At 38.2% G+C, this 22,928-nt stretch overlaps 1 protein-coding gene across 4 annotated transcripts; it reads left to right on the forward strand.

The window, feature by feature from the left end:
* Window positions 1-298: 298 nt before the first annotated feature.
* On the forward strand, window positions 299-21,445 carry STX3 (syntaxin 3). Of its 4 annotated transcripts, none has more exons than XM_039344176.1 (11): window positions 300-3,028; window positions 4,966-5,065; window positions 5,357-5,431; window positions 6,353-6,420; window positions 7,140-7,248; window positions 8,999-9,072; window positions 9,902-10,036; window positions 12,450-12,560; window positions 12,670-12,780; window positions 20,107-20,218; window positions 20,611-21,445. In XM_039344176.1, exons 1-10 carry the CDS (start codon window positions 2,915-2,917, stop codon window positions 20,182-20,184), a joined length of 975 nt encoding a protein of 324 aa, XP_039200110.1. In that variant the 5' UTR covers window positions 300-2,914; the 3' UTR covers window positions 20,185-20,218; window positions 20,611-21,445. The 4 variants fall into 4 exon arrangements, 3 of the variants coding, with proteins under 3 accessions (XP_039200109.1, XP_039200111.1, XP_039200110.1); XR_005556821.1 differs by lacking the exon at window positions 12,670-12,780 and adding an exon at window positions 15,299-15,413 and having other exon boundaries at window positions 305-3,028; window positions 16,462-20,218; XM_039344175.1 differs by having other exon boundaries at window positions 299-3,028; window positions 20,107-21,445.
* The last annotated feature ends 1,483 nt before the right edge of the window (window positions 21,446-22,928 follow it).

Here is a 22,928-nt window from a genome sequence, read left to right on the forward strand (position 1 = left end):
AGTCCAGTCGTGTAGATTTTTGGACAACTGAGAAATCGAGATTGAATGTTGATACTCTAGCTGAAGCACTTGCCCTAAAATTCAATATGAAGGATATTTCTTGTTCGGATATTTCCAATATATTGTTAGAAGATGATACATTGACAAAAAATATTCATTCAATGGAAAAGTACTCATTTTAATAATTAATAGGCATGTAAGCATAATTACAGTATAAAATGTTATTGTTACAAATGTTTTTTATTATGCATTGATCATATTATAGTGTATTCTGTATTATTGTTGCAATATATACAATGTTTCTTTTATTTACGATATTTTTTTCTTCAATTTATTCGTGTCCTCCTTTTTGTTGTAAAAAAGTTGGTCACCTTATTTTTATTCACTTATTTTTTTTCTCTCTGAATAGTTAAATGTGAATGTTCAAGGGTGTTTTGAATGTATGTAAGCCATAGTGTATTGTAGTGAGATGATACTATGTTAATGTCGAAAATAAATAATGCCATATGTGATCTATCTTCTCTAATTTTAGCTAATGAAAAACCTGGTCTCAAAGTACTTGTGGATGAACTGTAAGAAATTGTGTTTTTAGCATTTGGTTTTTTCCCCTCTTAGAATGCAAAATGCAAAGTTGGAGGATTGGAAAAAAAAAACATATGGAGACTAATTCTGTAAAAGGAGAAAATGTGTTCAGATGGAAATGCCCAATTTTGTCTTTATCAAAACTTGATATCTGAATATCAAAAAGTGTGGACTTGAGATACTGCTCTGTGCAAAAATCTCTCAAAACAAAACAAAAGACTTTCCTGTAAATGGCCCTTTCACGGTTGTTTAAATTTCTTAATTGAGCAGATTAAAAACACATGAACCCTTTTCCCCAATTGATCATTGGTTTTTGTGTGCATGTTTCCAAAAAGTAAATGAAAGCCACAATAAAGGATAACTACAATAACAATAATCCAGGTAGGCGTTATATCCCTTAAATCATGGTTGGCTAATGCTATGAAGTTACTGTAATTCAGTTAGAACAATTAACCAGTGGAACAACCTGCCTCCAGAAGCTGTGAATGCCCCAACACTGGAAGTTTTTAAGAGACTGGACAGCCATTTGTCTGAAATGGTATAGGTTTTCTGCCTGAGCAGGGGGTTGGACTAGCTGACCTCCAAGGTCCCTTCCAACATCATCATCATCATTATTAGCGTAGAACTGAACTCTGTTTCTGTCAACTGTCTCTGGTTTTGATATGAGTGGCAAAGTGATGGCAGATTTAATGCAAGGTCTGTGCCATTTCTCTCTAGGTTTATTGTCTTTTCGTTTTTTGTTAATTTATTGACACATTTAATAAGCACACTAAAAACTAATACAAACTAAACTAGAAGAAAAGAGAAAAGGAAAAGTACAGAAAAAAAGAAAAACGTAGAAAAGAAAAAAGCAACAAAGAAAATAATAAATAAATGGCTTCTAACCTTCATCACACTGAGCATAAGCTAATATACTAATTTTTTAATCCTCTTTTGAAGCAACAAATAAAAAAATATTTTCTCCCCATAGATTTTTATCTATATATAATTTAGAAATCATCATCTTTTTAATTCTAGTTCAGCAAAAAAACAATTAGGAGTCACCAGAAATATCAAATGGTTTATCTCTGATCAAATAATCAAACTTCATATTCCTTCTTTTTGCTTTGCACAATCTTGACCTTTAAATTATTTCTGTGACATCCAGGATTTGATCTTTCATCATTCTTTAGCATTTAAAAGGAGTTTTCAAAGCTTCTATCAGATTACTTTGTAAATCCCATAAAGAGGCTTCATCCAGAATTTTTTGTTACAGCTGTTCATGTCAAGGTCCTTTTCTTGATTTGGCTTTTGTATTCCCATTTTAGTAATTTCAGTTTTGCTGTCTTCCATACCTTCAAACTCTACAATGTCTATGTCAGGTAAAAAATTTAAAAGTTTTCTCACCATGTGCTAAAAGTTTATCCATTGAAATCTCTATTCTTTCTGAGATCTTAGTTATTAATATTTCAGTCCAATTTAAAAAAACTTTTTAAAAATAAAACAAAGTTATACTGTAGCCAGCTTAGTCATTTTAATTCTTTTTTGCCTGGTTCTTTAGTTCCCTCTAGTGTCCATTTGCAATATTCATAAAACTTCAGTTTCTAACAGGCTTTAATGCCATTTCAGTCCAAGAGTTTATTATTTAGTAGTTATATATTTGCTTTGCAAGTCTTACAGCAAAAATAACCAATATTCCAAATCTCTCTGAACTCCCAATCTGTTTAAAACTTTCTTAAATCAAAACTTCTTTTTTGCCTTTGGCTAATTGCATATTATTTTAAATTCTTAAGTCTCTGCTTAAAATTTCTTAATTCTGAAGAAAGTAAAACTCACTGTGTGTCAAATTAAGCTTGCTGTTTTGAAGGTCTCTAATATCCATAACGTGGTTAAATTGAACATTTCTAAATGTATTTAGAAAGTGAGTTGGCTGGCTTTATATCCTTATGAAAGGCCCCACCACTGTGGAGATGTTGTCTCCCCTAACTTCTAGTGCTGATACCTGCAGGAGACTGTTTCATGATCTCCTCATGAGGCGTTGCCATTCAGAGCACCTGTGAGAATCTCCCAAATCTCTCTTTCTCCAGAGATTTAATGGACTGGTCTACTTGCTGATCTTTTCTTCTTCATGGTAGTCGTCACCTCCACTTGTGGTCAGTCAGGCATAACTCACACTGGGAGCTGCTTCATTGTCTTTTTATTATATTTTCACTAAGTGGACCAACTTGCACATCTTTGTGTGACTTAAGAAAATTAATATATTTGATTATTGTCATTCTGTCAATGTGAATATTTTCAATATAGATTCTGCATTTTTCCTTCACCAGGCCAGATTTAGGAAATCAAGAACCATATGATTCTAATTGGTGTTACTGTATTTCTCTCTTTGCAGAAGCAGGATGAAGCTGAAGATGAATTGGAAATTGCTATTGACAATACTGCTTTCATGGATGAATTCTTTTCAGAGGTAAACATTGCCGAGAAAAGAAAAAGTAGCTCTGAAATTAAAGCTGGGGCTTCAGAATAATAAAAGTGTGGAACATTGTGAGATCTATTTAATTTGCTGTGAAAGCTCTTACTGGAAGAGATGTAAAAACTTAAGAGATTCAAATAGAGTAATGTCGGAGGAACCATGGGCTGCAACTTACCCACTTAATCTTCCAGGGCCCACAAAAAGTCATTGCCAATCTGGCCCTCAAATTGCCTTTTTCCCCCCAGCTTGGAAAGCAGTTTATGAATTTTTAAGGGTGGGGATGTAAACATTTTGACTCTCAGAGAGTTCTTCCTCCAATTTCTACTGCTAATTTTGGGGGGAAAATATTTAACATTATTTGGATAGCCTAGTAGCCATTTTGCCACTGAATGTTGGTGGTACAATCTCACTGAGCAAATGATTGCTCAGTTCCAGCAGTCCTGATTGAAACAGAGGTGGCCAGTTCCAGCTTCTTTAGCACACTGGGCAAAGGCCAGATTCATTTTTTCCCTTTATAACATGTTTATCCTGGTTTTTTTTTGCCAAAAGTCTCCAGAGTGGAGTCCATACATTTAATGTAGCGAGAGTCAGAGAGAGTGTAATGCCCTTTCCATCAACCTATCCATAGCCTGGGAGAAAAATTAAAGAGAGAATTGAACTTGGACACCAATTCTTAAATTTCAATTGCAGGTCTTATATAATGTCCTGCTGGTTATTCAGGAAGACGAGCCTTGGGAGAGCTATTTTATTTTAATCAGAATTGGTAGAATGCTCCTGATTCCCATCTCATTTTTTATTTTGCTAAATGGGAGGCTTTGGACAATGTATGCTCAATAGCCCTCTTACGTTTCCTTGCTGTGGGCTTCTTGAAAGATCAGCAAGGGGCAGACAGACAGAGAAAGGGGGCAGGGAGCAATAAAGGAAGCAGTGCAACTTCCATCACTTGCTATTTTCTTTAGTCCTGTATTTAAAAAGGAGATACTGGGCAAAACAAACTATAGACACTGCTGCTGTTACCTTCCTTATTTCCAGTGCCTATGAAATAAAAAGATGAACCTGGAATCTTTACAAAAAAATGACTATGTCTGGTTTGGTCTAAAAAAGATTTAAGCTTAAAAAAGAGTTACTGGTGGGGGCTCATGGTCCATGAACACCATTTTCCCCATCATATCAACTGCTAATACTAGGTCTGCAGTTACCTATGACAAAAAGTTAGGGTTAGGGTAGTTGAATAGTTGTTGAGGATAATAATAATTATAACGATAGAGTGAGGCAAACTGTTGTGAGGCTAGGAGCAACAAAGAGCATAGATCTGAATTCTGCATTAGTGTTCATGAAGCCATAAAGAGTGAATGTAAACATAATCTTAAAAATATTGCTTTTAAACATATATGCCATTTGTATATATGAGTGTGGAGTAAAAGATCAGTCCCTAGAGCATATATATGTATAGATTGGCCATCTGGGAAACTGATTCTACTGATAGATCAAAATACCTTATAAGAGAGCATCTTTCATTTGTACGAACCAGAAGCAAAGCTCACACTTTTACTGACATTGCTGAAAATAATAGAATACTTTGACTGAATATTGATTTCCCCCCCCAAGCTTGTAGCTGGGATGGTGGGAGTAAATAGAAGAATTGCACTTTTGCTTGATGCAGAAGAAGGGGAAAGGTCTGCCTTGTTTTGTAAAATTTACCCTTCAAATCACTGCCTGCAGAATGAGGCAAGAACATCGTACAATTGCCTCCAATGATAAGAAAGCACTTCCCGCCACTTGCATGATGGTCATTGCTGCTGCTATTGCTGTTTCTGTATGAATCCCTGTAATGAAAATGAGCTTTGAGCCTTCAACTGACAACGGAATTTGGTCTTCCCTTCTTGGCCTGTGGCAGTGATTCTTTCTCAGCATCTTTTCATAATTTGCAGATTGAAGAGACTCGGCAGAATATTGACAAAATTTCAAAGAACGTAGATGAGGCAAAGAAACTGTACAGCATTATCCTGTCTGCTCCTATCCCTGAACCAAGTGAGTAGGATGCAATGTTTTCAGACATGCAGTGTTTTGAAAATTCTGAGCCTAAATCCTTCTCCCCAATGTTCTCTAAACATTATCTCTTGTGTCAGGTAAAAGTAGAAAGATGGTTGCAGCTTCTGGAAAAAGCTAAATTCTTTGCCGCCTTAAATGGATTCATCTAGACTGGTGTGTGTGTGTGTGTGTGTGTGTGTGTGTGCATGTGTTGTGTGTGGTGCAATGGAGAAAGGATCTTTACTGCTATTCTCCTACTAGTATTAGAAGAAATCTATTTGTGTTCTGTAGAGACAAAGGATGACCTGGAGCAGCTGACAGCAGAAATCAAGAAAACGGCCAATGCTGTTCGAAACAAACTTAAAAGTAAGAGACCTCTTCCTGGAAGAGGCTGGGTTTGTTTTATTTGTATTGCTTAAACAATCACCAAATTTTATTTGTGTTGCTTAAATGTTTGTTGCTTGCTTAGCTGCCTTTACATGCCAGATGTGAATCCTGTGAGCATATAATGAATTCCATAGACATCTTCCCCAGTCTCTCTGCCCTCCACATGTGTGGAGCTGAAAGCCAATAACAGTGAAGGATGTCCACCTTCAGGAAAAGTTTTGTAGCCATTACATGAAGGGAGGGCACTGTTCCCTTTAAGTACCAAAATCAAATCCATGCTCAAAGCTAAGAAATCACAATTAGATTTGTTCTTCCTACCTGAACAACCTACCACTCCAAATGCTAACAAGTGACTTAAGATTCACAAGAATATAGTACTAGAAGTCATATTGAAGAGCTTTTATTCTTCCCAGTTTAGCTCAGCATTTTGTTTCCTTTGTTTTGAAATACCATAAATTCTGTCAGTTTACACTATAGTACAATACCGTACTAGTGTCTATTCTAAAATTAATAATTTTTTTCTTAAGCTTTTCTTTGCCTTTTCTTCTGCAATTAGATCTGTTGAAAAACTGAATGTGTATTTATATGGCACAAAGAGAGCGATTTTTAATCCATGCTTATATCCCTATCTAGATATCTTTAAACTATGGTTAAAGTTTCTAATCACTTCTCATTGATAAAACAACTCCAACCTGGGGATGCAACCATGAAAACAATTTAGATAAAATTATAAACTTTCTAAAAGAATTCCCTTTTTTAGATTAGTTTTAAATCCCTGTGAAGCAGGTCATAACAAGCAAAGTGTGAACAGATACAACCCAAAGAAGGGGTTAACTCTGCAGAATATAGCCAGTGTTCTTTTCAGACTGTGATACCTCCTCATTTTTCTTGGCTGCATAGGTATGGAGCAGAATATTGAGCAGGATGCGGCTCGATCATCAGCTGATTTGCGGATACGGAAGTCCCAGGTAAGTGGAGCTCCATGGTGGTTGGATTAAAATGACTTCACCAGCTGTTAGCAAGGGATAAATGAATGATACAGAATGATATAGGTGAAACAGAGCCATATTTTTTGATGCAGCAGTGGTGAATTGCTAGTGCTGAAGCCTTTATCTGCTCATGTATATAACCCTGATTCCAATTATGAGAAGGTTTAGGGCAGGGGTAGGCAACCTTGGCTCTTTTATGACTCGTGGACTCATGGCAGGCTCAGCAGTCCACGAGTCATAAAAGAGCCAAGGTTGCCTACCCCTGCTCTAAGGCTTAACTGTTCCAATGACCAAATTAAGCACTGAAACCCAGCTTTAATTAAAAGGGAAGTAATATGATAATTTAAACGTAGCAGGTGAATTACTAGATACAAAATATTTTTTAATGTTGAAGGACTGCGGAATTAGAGCTGTTTTTAATGCTTTGACAAAAATATGATGATTTTAAATACCTGGAAAATAATTTTGGGGAACAAACAGAAGTAATGGGTTTTTCATGTTTTTCAAAATAAAAGGAAAAGGAAAAAATAAATTAGCTAGAAGATACAGTATTTAGTAACTATTTTAGACACAAATTAAGGCATATTTAAATTGTCATTTACCAAAAAAAAAACAAAAAACAAAGCAAAGGCTGTAGATTTTATTTGAAATGGAATGAAAGCCAGGGTCTCTGAAGCATGACTTATTTTTCTTATCAGCATTCAGTTCTTTCCCGAAAATTTGTGGAGGTGATGACTAAATACAATGAGGCACAGGTTGACTTCCGGGAACGGAGTAAAGGGAGGATCCAACGGCAGCTTGAGATCAGTAAGGCTTTTTCTGTTTCCCTTAGATATCACCTGAGTAATGTAGGATCTTGAAAGATTGGAAGAGAAATGATTCTGCCTTGTTTTTAAAAATGGAACTCTTCTGATAGAGGCATAACATGGACTTGGGATCTTCTAGAATCTTGTTGTTGAACTCTCCTTATGATGTTTCCAGTCACGGGAGTCAAAATACATCCCATTTGCTCTCCAAGTTGAGAAAATGGCTCTGCGCCATTAATTTGATATTGGTCCTTCATCTGTCATGACATTTGAATGGCACTGAATTTTGATACTCATTTCAATATGGCTGGACAGGTATCAGCAAGAGAATGCCATGCAAACTTCATCTCAGTACTTAAATTAGTTACCTCCATGCTAAGCGGCTGATTTTTGAAAATCAGTTGGCCATTACTCCCATTTTAAACCTACTCTACCCTTTTGGGCCTTAAGAAGTAGGAATAGCTTTAAAATGAAAATTGAAATCCTCAAGATGTTGACTTGATAGTATCAGTATATTATGTAAACCAGGAAAGTGGAGAGATTCAGTTATAGTAGCAACAGGTGCACAACTGGAAGACTGAAGGTCTGGATTAAGGACAGATCATTATGGAGAGAAGCTATGGGGCTTTGTCTTTAGTGCATTTATTTTTAGATTCCTGCTCCTTTTTGTATCATACAATCTAACATTTCCTGAAAGTCATTTGGGTTTGTAACCCAAACGATGGCAGCATGTACAGGGAGTCCTCAATTTATAACCATTCTTTTGGTGACCATTTGAAGCTACAACGGCATTGAAAAAATGACTTATGATTGGTCCTTTCATTTATAACCGTTGCATCATTTTATTTATTTATTAAATTTCTATGCCACTGATCTCCCCTGGAGGGGACTCTGGGTGGCTATCATCATTCCACTGTCACGTAATTAAAATTCGGGTGTGTGGCATGTATTTATGATGGTTGCAACATCCCAAGATCGCATGATTGCCATCCGCAACCTTCCTAGCTGGCTTTTGACAAGCAAAGATAACGGGGGAAACCAGATTCACATAATGAAAACATACAAAACATACTTAACTGCAGTAATTCACTTATCAGCCATGACAAAAAAGGTCATAAAATAAAGTGCAATTCACTTAACAATCACCTTGCTTAGCAATGGAAATTCTGAGTCCCGATGGTGATTGTACTTTGAGGCCTACCTGTACATAGTAACATACATCTCCATTCATGCTCTCAAGCAAGACACCTCTTGACAGCATCAAAAATATTTGCCCATAAAGACATTCAATTAACTAGGCGACAGCACACATTCTTGGCTGTCTTCTTGCTCAGTGCTGAACCATTTGCCAAGCCTTCTGTGTATTTTCATATGTGCTTTATTTTCATCACATATATCCTTTTGCATTCATTTACCAATCTTCCATTCTGTTTACACAAAATGCGTTTTCATTGAAACTTGTGTGCTTTCTCTAAACTACCAGATGTATGATAATCACATTATTCCTCACATTAAAGTTAATATTTTACCCAATTTTCTTTTTTTTATTATTTTCATTTTATACACTTGGGATATGCTTTTATGGAACAACAAATTACAACAGAATAATGACTGTTTATATGTCATTAGTGCAGTTAAGCATTATATTTCCTCCTGCCTACTGCGTATTAATTCTTACAATGGGCATGAACATGTTCATTCATAGTATAACAGTTGACATTCTGGTTTTCTCTCTTTCCCTTGGGATACAGCTGGAAAAAATACAACAGATGAAGAACTAGAGGAAATGTTAGAGAGTGGAAATCCATCAATATTCACCTCTGGGGTAAGTGTGTATGTGAAGCAGGCTGGAGGCAGAGGGGGTGTTCATAAGAAAGAATGTTATGATCCTAAATGCCAGGAAATGCTGGTGGTTTGCAAGAAGGATGGTTTGGAGTTTTTTCCCCCTAATGGTGTTGAGTGGTATTGATTGTAGCAATAGAAGAATGAATGAGTTGGATGGGAAGTGAAAGTGAAAAATATATATACAGGTAGTCCTCGACTTACAACAGTTCATCTAGTGTAGGCATGTCAAACTGCCGGCCTGCGGGCCGGATGTATCACTCCGAAACCGTGTCCACCCCATTGCCGGCACTGGGGGAAAAGTCGCGATAGGTCGCACATCACGTGACGTTGCGAGTTTGACATGCTTGCTCTAGTGGCTGAAAATAGTGACATAGGGCTGTTTTCCACACTTACGACCATTGCAGCATCCCCATGATCACGTGATCAAAATTCAGATGCTTGGCAACTGACTCGTGTTTATGATGGTTGCAGTGTCCTGAGATCATGAGAGCATCTTTTGTGACGATCGGATAAACAAAGTCAGTGGGTAAACCAGACTCACTTAACAACCGTGTTACTAACTTAACAATTGCAATGATTCACTTACCAACTGTGACAAGAAAGGTCCTAAAATGGGGCAAAACTCACTTAACAAATGTCTCACTTAGCAACATAAATTTTGGGAACAATTGTGGTTTAAGTTGAGGACCACCTGTATATCTCAGAAGGAAGAAGCTAAACGGGGCAAAAGAAAGTATATCCTAAATATTGTTTAGGATCATTGCAGAAAAGGCATTTCTTCCATGCAATGGTCTCTGGATCTTCCCTAGATCATGGATTCCCAGATCTCGAAGCAAGCGCTGAGTGAAATTGAGGGACGACATAAAGACATTCTGCGACTTGAGAATAGCATCAAGGAGCTTCATGACATGTTTGTGGACATTGCCATGCTGGTAGAAAATCAGGTAACTGAACCTTGGTGGAAGGATGCTGGAAAAATAGCCAAGAAAATTAAAAGAGCTCTTGTTTCAGAAAAAATAACATCTTAGGGCAGTAGTGACGAACCTATGGCACGGGTGCCAGAGGTGGCACTTGGAGCCCTCTCTGTGAGCACGCACACCATCGCCCAGTCCTAGGCCTTCAGCTGGGTTTTATAAAACCTTTTCACTTTAGGCCTCCACTGCTGTGTGCAAAAAAAAAAAAAAAAGGTTCAATCAATCAGTCAATTTCAACTTCTCGCGGGAAAAAATAAGATCTTGCAAAGTTGGAATTGATTGATTGAACCTTTTAGTCCCACCCAGTCTGCGGTTACCACGGCAGCCACGCCCACCCAATGGGCCATGCCCACCCAATGGGCCACGCCCACCCAATGGGCCACACCCACCCAATGGGCCACACCCACCCGGCATTCGATGATGCAGAAGTGGGTTTTGGGTTGCAGTTTGGGTACTCGGTCTCTAAAAGGTTTGCCATCACTGTCTTAGGGACTGAAATGATAGATCCTTGCAAAGAAACAGGAAAGGGAGAGGACAACGAGTACATTTCCTATCAGTCCACCTCAAGGTCTTGTCATATTGCCAGTGCTCCAGATCTGTCATTTTCTTTGCTGCTTGGAAAAACAAACAAAAAAAATTCAGCTGGCATTATCGTTTCCAGATGAAGCAAAATATGAATATAAAAAGCAATGTGTGTTCCCCAAATAAGGCTAAGGCTTTTTATAATACTCTAGGACAGTGGTTCTCAACCTTTCTAATGCCGCGACCCCATAATACAGTTCCCCATGTTGTGGTGACCCCCAACCACTTATACATCACTGGGTGCCAGGGGCGTGGCCAAAGAAAAGGGGAAAAAAATGGCAGACAGCCTTGTTTGGCGACCCCCCTGAAATGGTCGTTCGACCCCAAATGGGGTCCTGACCCACAGGTTGAGAACCACTGCTCTAGGGGCTTGGGAATAAAGAGGCATTCAATGGCACTGTTAACATAAAATAAGGGAGGGCTTAAGCATGGGATACTGAAATCCAAAGCAGACTGTTCAGAATATAAGGAATTAAGAAGGTATCCAGTGGGGGTAATGTTGGTCTAAGCCAGGGAGACCTGCTTCAGTTACTCAGTCAGCCACCGAAGCCCATTAGTAATTTGGGGCTAGTCATTATCTCTCAGTCTCACCCAATTTCTCAATCTTGGCCACTTTAAGCAACATGCTGGGTAGGGAACTCTGGAAATTAAAGTCTACATACTGTAAAGTTCCCAAGGCTGAGAAACACTGGCCTAATCCATTATACATGGGGTTACAGAGATAAAAGAGAAGAAGTTACTCCTTCCTGAAGTTCTAGACAAAAACTGGGACACAAATTGACTGAAAAAAGAAATAGCTTGAAATTGAGTGAATAGATGGCAAAATAGTAGATAAGATCCAATTAAGGTAAGTTTAAGTATGCTTTTGGAATCATATAATTCTAATTAACACTCCAACACTGGAAGTTTTTAAGAAAAGATTGGACAGCCATTTGTATAGGGTTTCCTGCCTGAGCAGGGGGTTGGACTAGAAGACCTCCAAGGTCCCTTCCAACTCTTGTTATTCTGTTAATTACAGCCGTAAAGACACTAGAGAAGGCAAATTTAAAACTTGAATACTTTCCATTTTTAATGTGACGGAACAGATCCGCTTGAATTTATTTAAGCATGGCTTTGAATGTTAAAGCTGATACTATAAAAGTTTGTGGCTTATTGATGTGCATGATGGATTGGCTGGCTGTGCATATACAATATAATGGGAGACTAGAAACATAGCTGAGATAACTTATGTATCAGAGGTAAGATTTATCTACACTTTTGCTTGCTGCATTGCACTATTCCATCTATAGTTTGATTTTTTTTTTCAAAAGCCTCTTTCCTATTTCACATGATGGTGATGATGACTAATATAATCCTTGTTAGAATCAGTTATGGGTGAGAAGAAGTCTGCTTAATAGTATTTAGACTTTGATGCCAGTCTTTAAGGGTCTTTTCTTGTTTTTTGCTCACAATGCATTGCTGAGGAGATGGCAATCAAGTCAGTTTATGGTGAGTATATTTTTAGACCACAAACCTAGTTTGGGAGGGAGGCAGAGAATGTAAGGGAATTTATGCTTGATTATTGTAGCTGAAAGTCCTTGGATCTGAAACAAATTCTTACTCAGAGAGGCACCTCGCTAAGATGAAGAATTGGCATTTGGGGAGAGAGAGCATAGCTCTGCTATGGAAGGATGGCTGGATGAGAAAGAAATTCAAGAGAGGCAGGATGTTTGGGAAGCTGTGGGTAATATTCGCAGTCCTTCTCCACAAAACTTTCTAGCATGTTCACATTCCTTCTCTTTCCCTTTTTAAAACTTCACAGGGTGAAATTGTAGATAATATAGAACTCAACATGATGCACACCATGGACCACATAGAGAAAGCACGTGAGGAAACCAAGAAGGCTTTAAAATATAAGAGTAAGGCACGCAAGGTGAGCCTCTCCTATAGACCTCCAGCTTGGCGCTCTCAGCCACTTTGCCAGTTTACACTTTTTGTTTCTGCCTCTTTCTTTGGCTTCTGCCATCTTCTTCCTCTTCAAGGGAGCCATGATTGACCGCATAGAGAGTAATATGGACCAGTCAGTAGGCTTTGTGGAGAGGGCTGTTGCTGACACCAAAAAGGCTGTAAAATTTCAGAGTGAAGCACGAAGGGTGAGAAGAATTACAGGAACCCAGCCCCATTTCTCCTGCTTTAGACCCTAGTCCCAGTGTTTATTAAACAGCAGATGTCTTTCTGTCAGCTATGTGTTTTTAGATTCAGACCCAGTTTTTTGTTCCTGCTCTTTCTGTTCCTCAGCCTACCCTGCAGCCACTTCAAAACCCATCCATGTTGTCAATAAATGTTATTATTTTGCTAAGCACTGCTTTGTTTCATGAGTGGTCATCTTATGTTCCTTCCCTTCAACATGAAGAAGATCTCTTCTTTCACAGCTCTTTTTAAAATATTTTAAATGACTTTGAAGTATGTGAGGCTTGAACTTCTCTCAAGCACTACCACGAATATCTTCTACTTCTGCTTTAAGTTGTCTTTCCATTCTGTTATTGTGGTTTATGTGAAGGCTTATCCCTGCTAGTTTTGGTAAACTATATAGAGGGTATAGCACATGACTGTCAAAAATCCAACTTTTAGTAAAATTCTCCCTCAACTTTAATAATATATGGTAGGCAGAGGTTCAGTCACCTAAGAGTGCTTTTGACTTGGGAGTCGATAAATAGAATATATTGAAAGTTCTGCAATTGGTAAAGGATGAGGTCTGCTTAGTTGTAAATGGCAAGGAGAACTAGCTTGGTTCTACTGTAGTTTTCGCTTCCTGCTGTAAGAAAGCCAGAAACTGAAAATAGTTGAAACTCATTGTTCAGTGTAGTGTCACAGAACAGTGTGTCATTTTATTTCAATTTTTATGGCTGCTTCTCTCAAATACATGGTTCTGAAAGGCTTGTGATAAATAAAAAACTATGTTAAAGAACAAAATGTTTTCATGATGAAAAAATTAGCTGGTTTGGGGGATGTGGCACAAGAAAGCCTGAGAATTACAGCTTTTTGCATTTACAATGCAGTGTATAACATAAATTAAGACTGAAATTATGCCCTGCTAGTACTTTTATACAGAAAGAACATTAAAGCAGATTTGTCCAGATTTGTAAAACTGAACTTGGAAAAATGAAACTCTAAATTGACAATTACAGGCGCACTGCTGGCTGAGGAAAGGATCCTCATTATGGCTTTGGTAGTTGGCTAAAGAAATAATCCACATTGGGTTATTGGTTACCAGGCTGTGAAGAGAATTGAGTTCTAAGGAAAATGGGAGTTTAGGAGCACACATAAGCATGCAAGTAGCACCTGTGGGTGACTCTTTAAATGATCCCAGGAAACAAAACTACTTTAAGGAATTGATGAATGGTGCACAGTCATATGCACACCAGACCATCTTTTTTCTTTTGATTCCAAAGTCCTACTTTAATTAACAGCACATTTCTGATTCAGATGTTCAGGTTTGGACTGCAAATCCCATTTTAAATGCAGACTGGATCTGTGTTATATTGTATCCTTGGCTATGTGTTTGCATGGCTGCATGTAATATCTACGGCAAACTTCGTATTGAAACGAGGACCATATATCTTACAAGTAGCCCTGTCTTACAAACAAGATAAGGAGGGCACAGAGATCATGGTTCCTGGAATCCTTTTCCACAGCTTAATAATAGTGTTGCTCTGGGCCACAGGATCAGGAGGAAGGGGACATTCAAAGGGGAGACTCAGAACTGAGCTGTCAGCAATGTTCCTAGACACTGCCCAGCTGCTTCTCTCATTAGACAATATTAGGGAAATTTTTCTGGAATATTTTTCTCAGCAGGTCCTGGCCAGATCCAGCCTATTTTTAGAAACTTTATCTGCTTTCTCTCACCATATCAAATTCAATCCCAATCTGTTCAGCTTTCAAAATTATCCTGCTGACAGAGTCCAGCATCTATTTACACTAATTCTTCCCAAAATTCTACTGGATTGGAAAAATGATCCAATTTAGAACTTTTAGTCTGCTTTACTAATATAAACAGAAGCCACCAAGTCCAAATGAAGCTTCCATCCTGTTCCCTATCACCCTGATCTTTCTGAAACCAGCCTAAGAATTTAAAATAAAATCAGTCTCATACACCAGGGATTGTCTTCTGGTTGGCTCTGATGATCCATTCTATTCTAAAAACTGAATAGTTGGATGGAGGTTTCTAAAGCCAATGTCACTATTTGTTCATTTGCACATTCTCATTTATCACAATGTAACTTATCCTTTGAACTTTTACTTACATGATTACTTACTTCTGTTGAATAGAACTGAGTGTGTATATATTTGGCAACATAGTCAGTGGTGATTGGATCATTTGTTGATTATGCATATAGATGATCAATTCCACTAAATCATAGAATTTGCAAGTATCAGTCCTGCAATGGTATATGGAAATGACTTGAGAGACAGGAGGAAAATCCACAGCAAGGGGAACTGTTGGATAACAGGCAGCCTAGCCTTGTAGAAGAAATGGAGACGTGATAAACATCTCAGAAGGGGCACTTTCTATTTTTTGGGCTGTAATGCTATTCATCCAATTTGCTCAAAACTTTCTTCCCATTTGTTGGCACACTGTGGTTAAATGTTCCTTTTTTTTCACCCTTCTAGAAAACAATAATTATCATTGTGATAATAGTAGTCTTGCTGGGAATTTTAGCTCTCATTATTGGACTTTCAGTCGGACTGAAATAAAAGTAACCAGCTGGGTTTCTGGCACTGAATCGTAAGTAGCCTGGGAAGTTGAATTATTCTTTCAGTTCTTGACTGGTTTTTCAGGATTACTTTAATCTGTCATTGTCAGCAAAGAGTTTTAATGTTTTCCTCTCAGTCTGAAGATCATAATACTTGGGGTCAGGGTTGATTGGTTTGTTTACTCACAGTACCCAAATGTACCTTTGGTTTATAAAAAGAACTGCATATAATCCAATATGAGTCTTTCCACAATGTGTGGGACAAGGGTGTCCAATTTGCAATTTTACATATGCTTCTGAATTTTGGCTTCCCATAACTGGAAAGTAGTAGAAAAGAATGACTTGCTTCATGTATCAAACTAAGCCACAATATTATTTGTGTGGTTTCGGCTTTGTACCACATGCCCTCTCTGCCATTGTTCTTTTAACAAATAATGTTATAACATCATTATACATAAACCAGGTCACCATGGCTTGGTCAACTACTCTTAAAATAAACCTTGCAAATGTTTGATAATCTGGAGGAGTTTGAGTTTTCCTCAAATATGATGTATACTTTCTGAATAGGCATCTATTGTATATTCTTTCACAGGAATAAATTGTATTTGAGAATGGCATTAACAGTACTGCTTGGTCCTCTGGTAAAATTACAAGGGTAGAAATTGGTTGATTGTTTATGTTTGGTTAATCTGTGAAATTTTCCCATGATAATATAGGTCCCTGATAATATATCAGCTGTGTTTTCCCATATTAGTCCCATCACTTCCCCTCACCATTGTTCTTTGAGCACCTCATTCAGAGTGTAACTTTTTGTTATACCTCAAAGATGATGGTTTTCTCTAGTATCTCCCGTTGCCTTTTTGTAGATTAAAGCTTAAGGGCAAATAAGGAAGGCCATTGTGGAAAAAAAATAGAATTTTAACTCATTAAGCATACTGAAAGTTAGATAAGGGGATGATTTCCATCATGATCTAGCATACTATAGGAGTTTCATATATTGATATATGACTACAATAAAGTGGGCTGCTCTTTCCTTTTTGAGGCCTAACTTTTCCCATTTTGTTCCTTTCCATCTTCCAGACATTCCCAAGCTCCTTCTAAGTCAGTAGCAAGATTTCCCTTCTTGAACTTCAATGCCATGGTTTGTGCTTTCCTTCCCTACCTTGCTTGGATGAAGTATGAATGATGCTGAGTGCATTTGCACTCGGGCTTCCTGTGAGAGCCAGACTGTTCCAGTTCCATTGCCTGAAGACCCTAATGTACCTTCCTGCAACCAGAAAATCCAGAAATCTCATGGCATTCCAGAGAGAAGTTCTTGTCTGATCTGCTCCTTATCCATTCCTCCTTTCCTTCCTGATTTACCTGCTGGCTTCAACTGAAGGATTTCTTGTGGAATGATCAACAACACAGTGGAAATGGAACTTAAAGGAATTTGGGGAGCCTTATTGCCTACCTCACTGCTGTAATTTAACCCTTTCAAAAATATTGTACAGATTATTGGAGATGTCAGATTATTACTTTCAAAAAAATCCATGTTAGAACTAAGACTTAAACCACTAAGTAACTCCTAATCTTTATCCCATTTTATACTCCACAGGCTGGAGCAGATTTTGTATTTTTTACAGAAAACATGAGATGATGGCCCAGATTCCTCATCAAGTGAGGAAAGGAACACTTAAGGGTAGCTATGAACATGAGTCTGCAGTCAGTCAAACCATTCTTGGAAGATGCAACAGATTTAAGCAAACAAATAAAATTCAGGGACTCCAGAATCGCCAAGGTGTTCAGTCCATGTTTTAAATCAGGCCAATATCTGTGTTTTGCATTAGAGGTGAACTATTAGCACTCACACCCTTGAAATCTGAGTTGCTTGTGTTTTATTAACTACTCAGCTCAAATGTTTTGGTATAGCCACAGATATTCCATATTTTGGGAACTTAGAACTGATCTGAGTAAGAAGGAAGACCTGTCTTCAAATACTCATTAACAAAGACACTCCTTGGGATATATATTACTTCATACTGGATAGCTCCTTTCACTTGTGGAATGCAATTATATTTCGGAGGTGCTGTATGTAGTGGTGTATGCAAAATATTTTGAGTTTGAAATAATCCAGTTTTGAGTGGTTGCTCTGAGTGCACTAAAGTTGTTTGACTTTGGAAGCAAAAATGAATATGTCACCATTTCCAGTACACTTGAAACAATCCATTTTAACCCAACATGTTTTTGTACAGCTCTATTAGCAAAGTTTAATTTCCTTCAAATCAAATACTGAAGGCACAATTATACCTCTTTTTCTGATATATATAATTGTGTTGATGTCTATCTGTCTGAGGACATGAAGATTAGGGAAATTGTGTGTGTGTGGAAGGGTTTTTTCTGTTTTAATATTTTAAATTTTGTACTGACGGTTTCTGGTTGATAAATGTTGCACCCATCACTGAACTTGCTGTTTGTAACCTGACCAAGGTTGGTAGGGCAGAAAAACTGGTCTGGATAAAAACATTGGGTTTAGTTGATGTGGCATGGCAGCTGAGACCGATATCTACCATCTAATCTCGTTATAAAAATATTTTATATTTATATGCTTGGTAAAATCCTTCTGTTTTGTTAAAGATGAAAGAGAAAGCTTTCTTTTATGAATACTGTTATAGCATTAATATTTTTTCTGATAGAAATTCTCATTATTTTTTAAAATCTTTGTTTTTGTACACGAGAACATTTTGCTGTGATTAAAACTTGTGTGCCCTTTGGTCTGCTCAAAAACACCTGTTCCACTCTTATGGTGGTATCACTCATGGAAATGGAAAGGTTTGTGTATTGCTTAAAAATGTGTGAATTTTTTTAGTTGAGAGGGTACATTTTTGTTTATTTAGAGAAGCTAGTTATATCATCAGAAGAGTGCCAGGTTTTTCCCTGGGGGAAAAGTTAACAATTGTTGTTGTCTTCAAAATCAGTATATTTGCTGCATGGAAATCTACCTCAGAGTTTGAATCAACCAGATTCTCTGCTTACACCTGATTTTTTATGTGAGGCTGTAGATGACTCATTTTTATGGCAGATTTGGGGACTCTGGCAGTAGTGTTTTATGCAGGTTTAGAGATCAGCAGCACATTCAAATTCTATAGAGATCATTTTCTTTCTAATTAATTACATGAGACATAATAGTCCTTTGATTGGAACCGAAGAGAAAGTGATTCCCATTTTGTCTGGGAAGATTAGTAGACTACCTACTAATTCCTAGCAAAATCTATCAATTTCTCCACCAGTTCCACCATTTAAGTCTTAGTTTGTCCAGCCATGGTGGGTAGATAAACAATGTACATTATTTTCAGGGTACACCGACGGAGCTAAGAAAGCGTAGTGTTCTCTCTTGGCTTTGATGCCTGTGACTTGCAAATGAGGGTGGCAGTGAAAGGACCATTTATGAAAGCTATCTGTAAAGATAGAAAACTGCACTTCAACATACTAAGCTGCCTATGGACAGCAGAGATTCTAGGAAATTGTTTTTTGATGAAACTTTTTAAAGAAATGAATAAATGAATTATTGGAACATCGGTCTGTAATTTTCGTGTCTGTCCACTGAACTCCTGAAGCAGTGGGTATCACCATACAATTAATTTTGAGGAACATGTGCTTCTTTTGGCCTGTATCCTGTTTGCCATATGGTTGCAGGAAGGTGTGGTAAGAATGACTGTATGAACACAGAGGTACTCCCCTTATGTATTTTTAGGATACCAACCTGAGCTGAATATTTTCCTCTCGCTGCCAGTAATTATAGAGAGATGTCCTGGTAAATGAATGCACGACTAGAAGTAACATTTTGGATAGTGCCCTTTCCATCTAAAGCAGAGGTCCCCAACCTTTTGAGCACTAGGGACCGGTTCCGTGGAGAGAGGTTTTTCTGCGGACTGGGGTGGTGTGTGGTTTCATGTACTGCCTGCATCCCGTGGATGAGGCTTTGTTTGCACAGACCGGTTTCTGGCATGCCACAGCCCAGTGCCAGTCCACGGACCGGGGGTTGGAGACCCCTAATCTAAAGCAACTTTGGATTGTACAAGTCCCAACGTGAACTGGGCCCAATAGTGTTATATAAAAAGAGCTTGGGGAGACCAAAACTCAATGAAGAAAATGTGCAATATAATCTGGGTCTGTGAAAGAATAGCTTGTATCTTCTTCAACTCCTCCGTGTTGTCTCTCAATCTTCCTATTGTACAGTCTAAAATCACACTATTACAGGTAATCCTTTACTTACAACCATTTGTTTAGTGACTGGTCAAAGTTACTGAAGAAAGTGACTTACAACCAGTCCTCACACTTATGATCATCGCAGCATGCCCACAATCACACGATGAAAATTCGGATGCCTGTCAACTGGCATGTTGTTTATGATGGTTGTAGTGTCCCAGGATCACACGACCACCATCTGTGACCTTCCCAGAGAGGCGCTGGCAAGCGAAGCCAGTGGGGAAAACTGGATTCACTTAACAAATACATGATTCACTTAACAACTGCAATGATTTGCTTGACACCTGTGGGGAAAAAAGGTTGTAAATGTGACCCACTTCCATTGTTTAGCAATGGAAATCCTGGTCCCAATTGTGGCTGTAAGTTGAAGACTACCTGTACTATGTGACTCATATAAAATAAGCCCTGTTCTCCCTTCAATTCTATCACCACCCTGTTTGTTAATATATCTGGGTATTTTTTCCTCTTGCTGAGCAGAAGAAGATAATGATTATGTTATGCTGCATCATCCTCATCATTATCCTGGCTTCTACTGTTGGGAGCTTCTTTATGTGAACACTCCTTCCTTGTTCTTTGCCATTTGTCTCAGGTAAGTTGTATGCAAATACAGAAGCTTAGTGCTATCATCTTAACCAGGGCAATTGGGATCCTCCAAATTGGGCTTGTATTAGGCTGTATTTCTATTTTCCACCTAGACTAGTACGTGCCTAGTTGTGAAAATGCTTCACCTGATACTTCTCTGCAATAAATGTTTACAGAAAAACAGACATCTACATCTAAGTTTGTGCAATCTAGGCAAGTGGGGTTAAATATCATATTCCTAAACCGAATTAAGTGGAAAGATAAAAGATACTCTAATTAACAGGAGGGAAACTCTTTGCATATTAGGATAGTTAATTTCTAGGATCTTTATTGGGTAATACATTCAAACACGACTTATGATCTCTGTATCTTTTCATTTTTCTTTCTCTTTCTTTTCAGGATGGACCTGTAAGATGATTTTGGCCTTTCAGGCTTCCCCAATCCTTTATCTCCTATTCTTCCACTTTTTGGAGATGTCATAGCCAATGATTAACCTATCAAAATGTCTTAGTTGGTACAAAAAGGGGAAAGATACAAAAAGAGGAAGGAGGAGCCAGAATAAAGCAATGATTAGAAACTTCAGCTTGGAACGGGGGAGTGAACATTAGAACATAGGGGTCTTTTTTGTAACAGTCAACCAACCTCAACTAACCTAAATCTTGATTGATTGGTCAACATTAATACTTAGGTTTTATGGGAATTCATTACCAGTTATGCTGGCTCCTTCTACCCCAGTATAAACTTTTTAGAATTGAAATCAAATTCTTGGCAGATATTTGAAATGATTCTTATGGAAGATGACAATAATCTACATATTCCCCTGCCTTATCTTTGCTGTCAAAATTTATATGCACCTCCTTGCTTTGAAATGTGAGGGGCTTTCCCTGGCTATACTTTCTGCTTCTAAGACTCTCATATAATGATATGAAATTAGATATCTAGACCAAGATCTGGCCTATATTTTCTCACTTTTTGAATAATATCCAGAACAATCTTTGTAAACCTTGTGATTCCAGTCACAGATATGTATATATTTCTAGCTCATTTAATTGTAGGATGGTAAATTCTGACCCAAGCTGCAGCCATTGGTAACGGAGATCAGGCTCTAATGTTCATAAAAATTTGTTTGGACATAAACTGTATCAACATATTTTTACATACTGAATTAATACATTTATTACATACGGAGAGAAAGTTTGTCTTTTATTTAAAGAATTAAAACTTATTTATTCAAGCATGTATATTTATTGCTTTGGATCATGGCCCTGGTTAGGATGAGTGAGCGTGGTTAGCGTATTATTCATTTTATCCTGGTCCAATGATACCCGTTTAGCTTCCATTTGGGTAAACGTCTATTTTCCCCTTTGAAATGAATTCATCATTGGATAGGGAAAGGGAGATATTTGTAACTATATAATGAACTATTCTAGTAATTCTAGATTTAAGTTATCCTGCTACTGTTCCAAAAGCATAGATGTTTTATTCCTCCTGAATAAAAAGTTAATTTCATCTAGAATCATGTGTGATGGACTAAGTCAACGAGGAATTGCTCAGATACGGTAGTATGTGAAAAAAACAAATTTGGGTCTTAGAACCTCCTAGGATCTTCCCAGTTCAGCTCCAATAACTTCTTTTCCATCTAAATTTATAGCAGGGATAGGCCTAAATACACACTTTTAAAAATTTATATACTACTAACACTTTTTGTGTTTGTTTGTTTGTAACATTTTTGAATCAACATATCTCAAATGGGCTAACTTACTGAATGGGTACAAAATCCTGGACCCATGACTCCTACGAGATTGAAATGTGGCAAATTTGTGGCTACTTAGTGCTGCCAGTCAGCTGCAGTTACATTATTGTCATTTGCAATGCTCCCTGTAAACTTCCTACAAGTCAACGGGGAAGCCAGCCAGAAGTATAAACTCAATCTGATTGCCCGTACTCCCTGCCAACTTCCCGCAAGCTATGTCTTTGCTTGTAAGATGCTGGCTGAGAGTATCAACAACAGGGCAGCACGCAGGAGAGGTTGTATGATGCTCAGGCACAGTTCCCCCACCTGTGCAACCTCCCCATCCCTCCTTTGCTCATACCATACCAACCTCTCACACCCCTTTCCTGATCCATGTTGCATCCTGTGCACGCTCCCCAACCTCTGTACACATTTGCACACCCTGCTCAATCCACACCACACTCACCCATGTCCTCCCTGATTCATCCACCTCTTGTGCACCCTCTCCAACCCACGCTGTATCATGGCATGCCCTAAACCAACTGGCACCTGTCATACACCCCTAAACAATTTCCCAACCCATGCAGCACCTTCATGCATCCTTGTCCTGTGTAGCATGTAGCTGTGTGCCCTCATGCAGCCCTGTGCCCTTCCCAACTTGCACCACTCCTCCCCAACCTGCTGAGCATCCCTTGTGTACACTCATGTCCTCTTCCTGATCCATGCTGCACACTTGTACCCCTTCCCCACCCCACATAGTACCTGTTTCTTTATTAAGTCAATGGGGATGCTGGCAGGAAGGAGGAGGAAAGAAAGAGGAGGGAGATTAGGCAGGAAGGACAGGGAGGGGAAGAAGGAAGGAACAAAGAGGAAAGAGGGAGATTTCCCAAGCTTCCTGCTAATGTCCCATAAGAAACTAGGGAAGTTGACAGGAAGTTGGAAATCGCTCCTTCCGCCACTTATTTTCTTTGCTGCCTTTGGTCAT

This window comes from Crotalus tigris, unplaced genomic scaffold (assembly GCF_016545835.1).
Source record: "Crotalus tigris isolate CLP2741 ecotype Arizona unplaced genomic scaffold, ASM1654583v1 scf7180000017899.1852299, whole genome shotgun sequence".
NCBI classification, from domain to species: domain Eukaryota; kingdom Metazoa; phylum Chordata; class Lepidosauria; order Squamata; family Viperidae; genus Crotalus; species Crotalus tigris.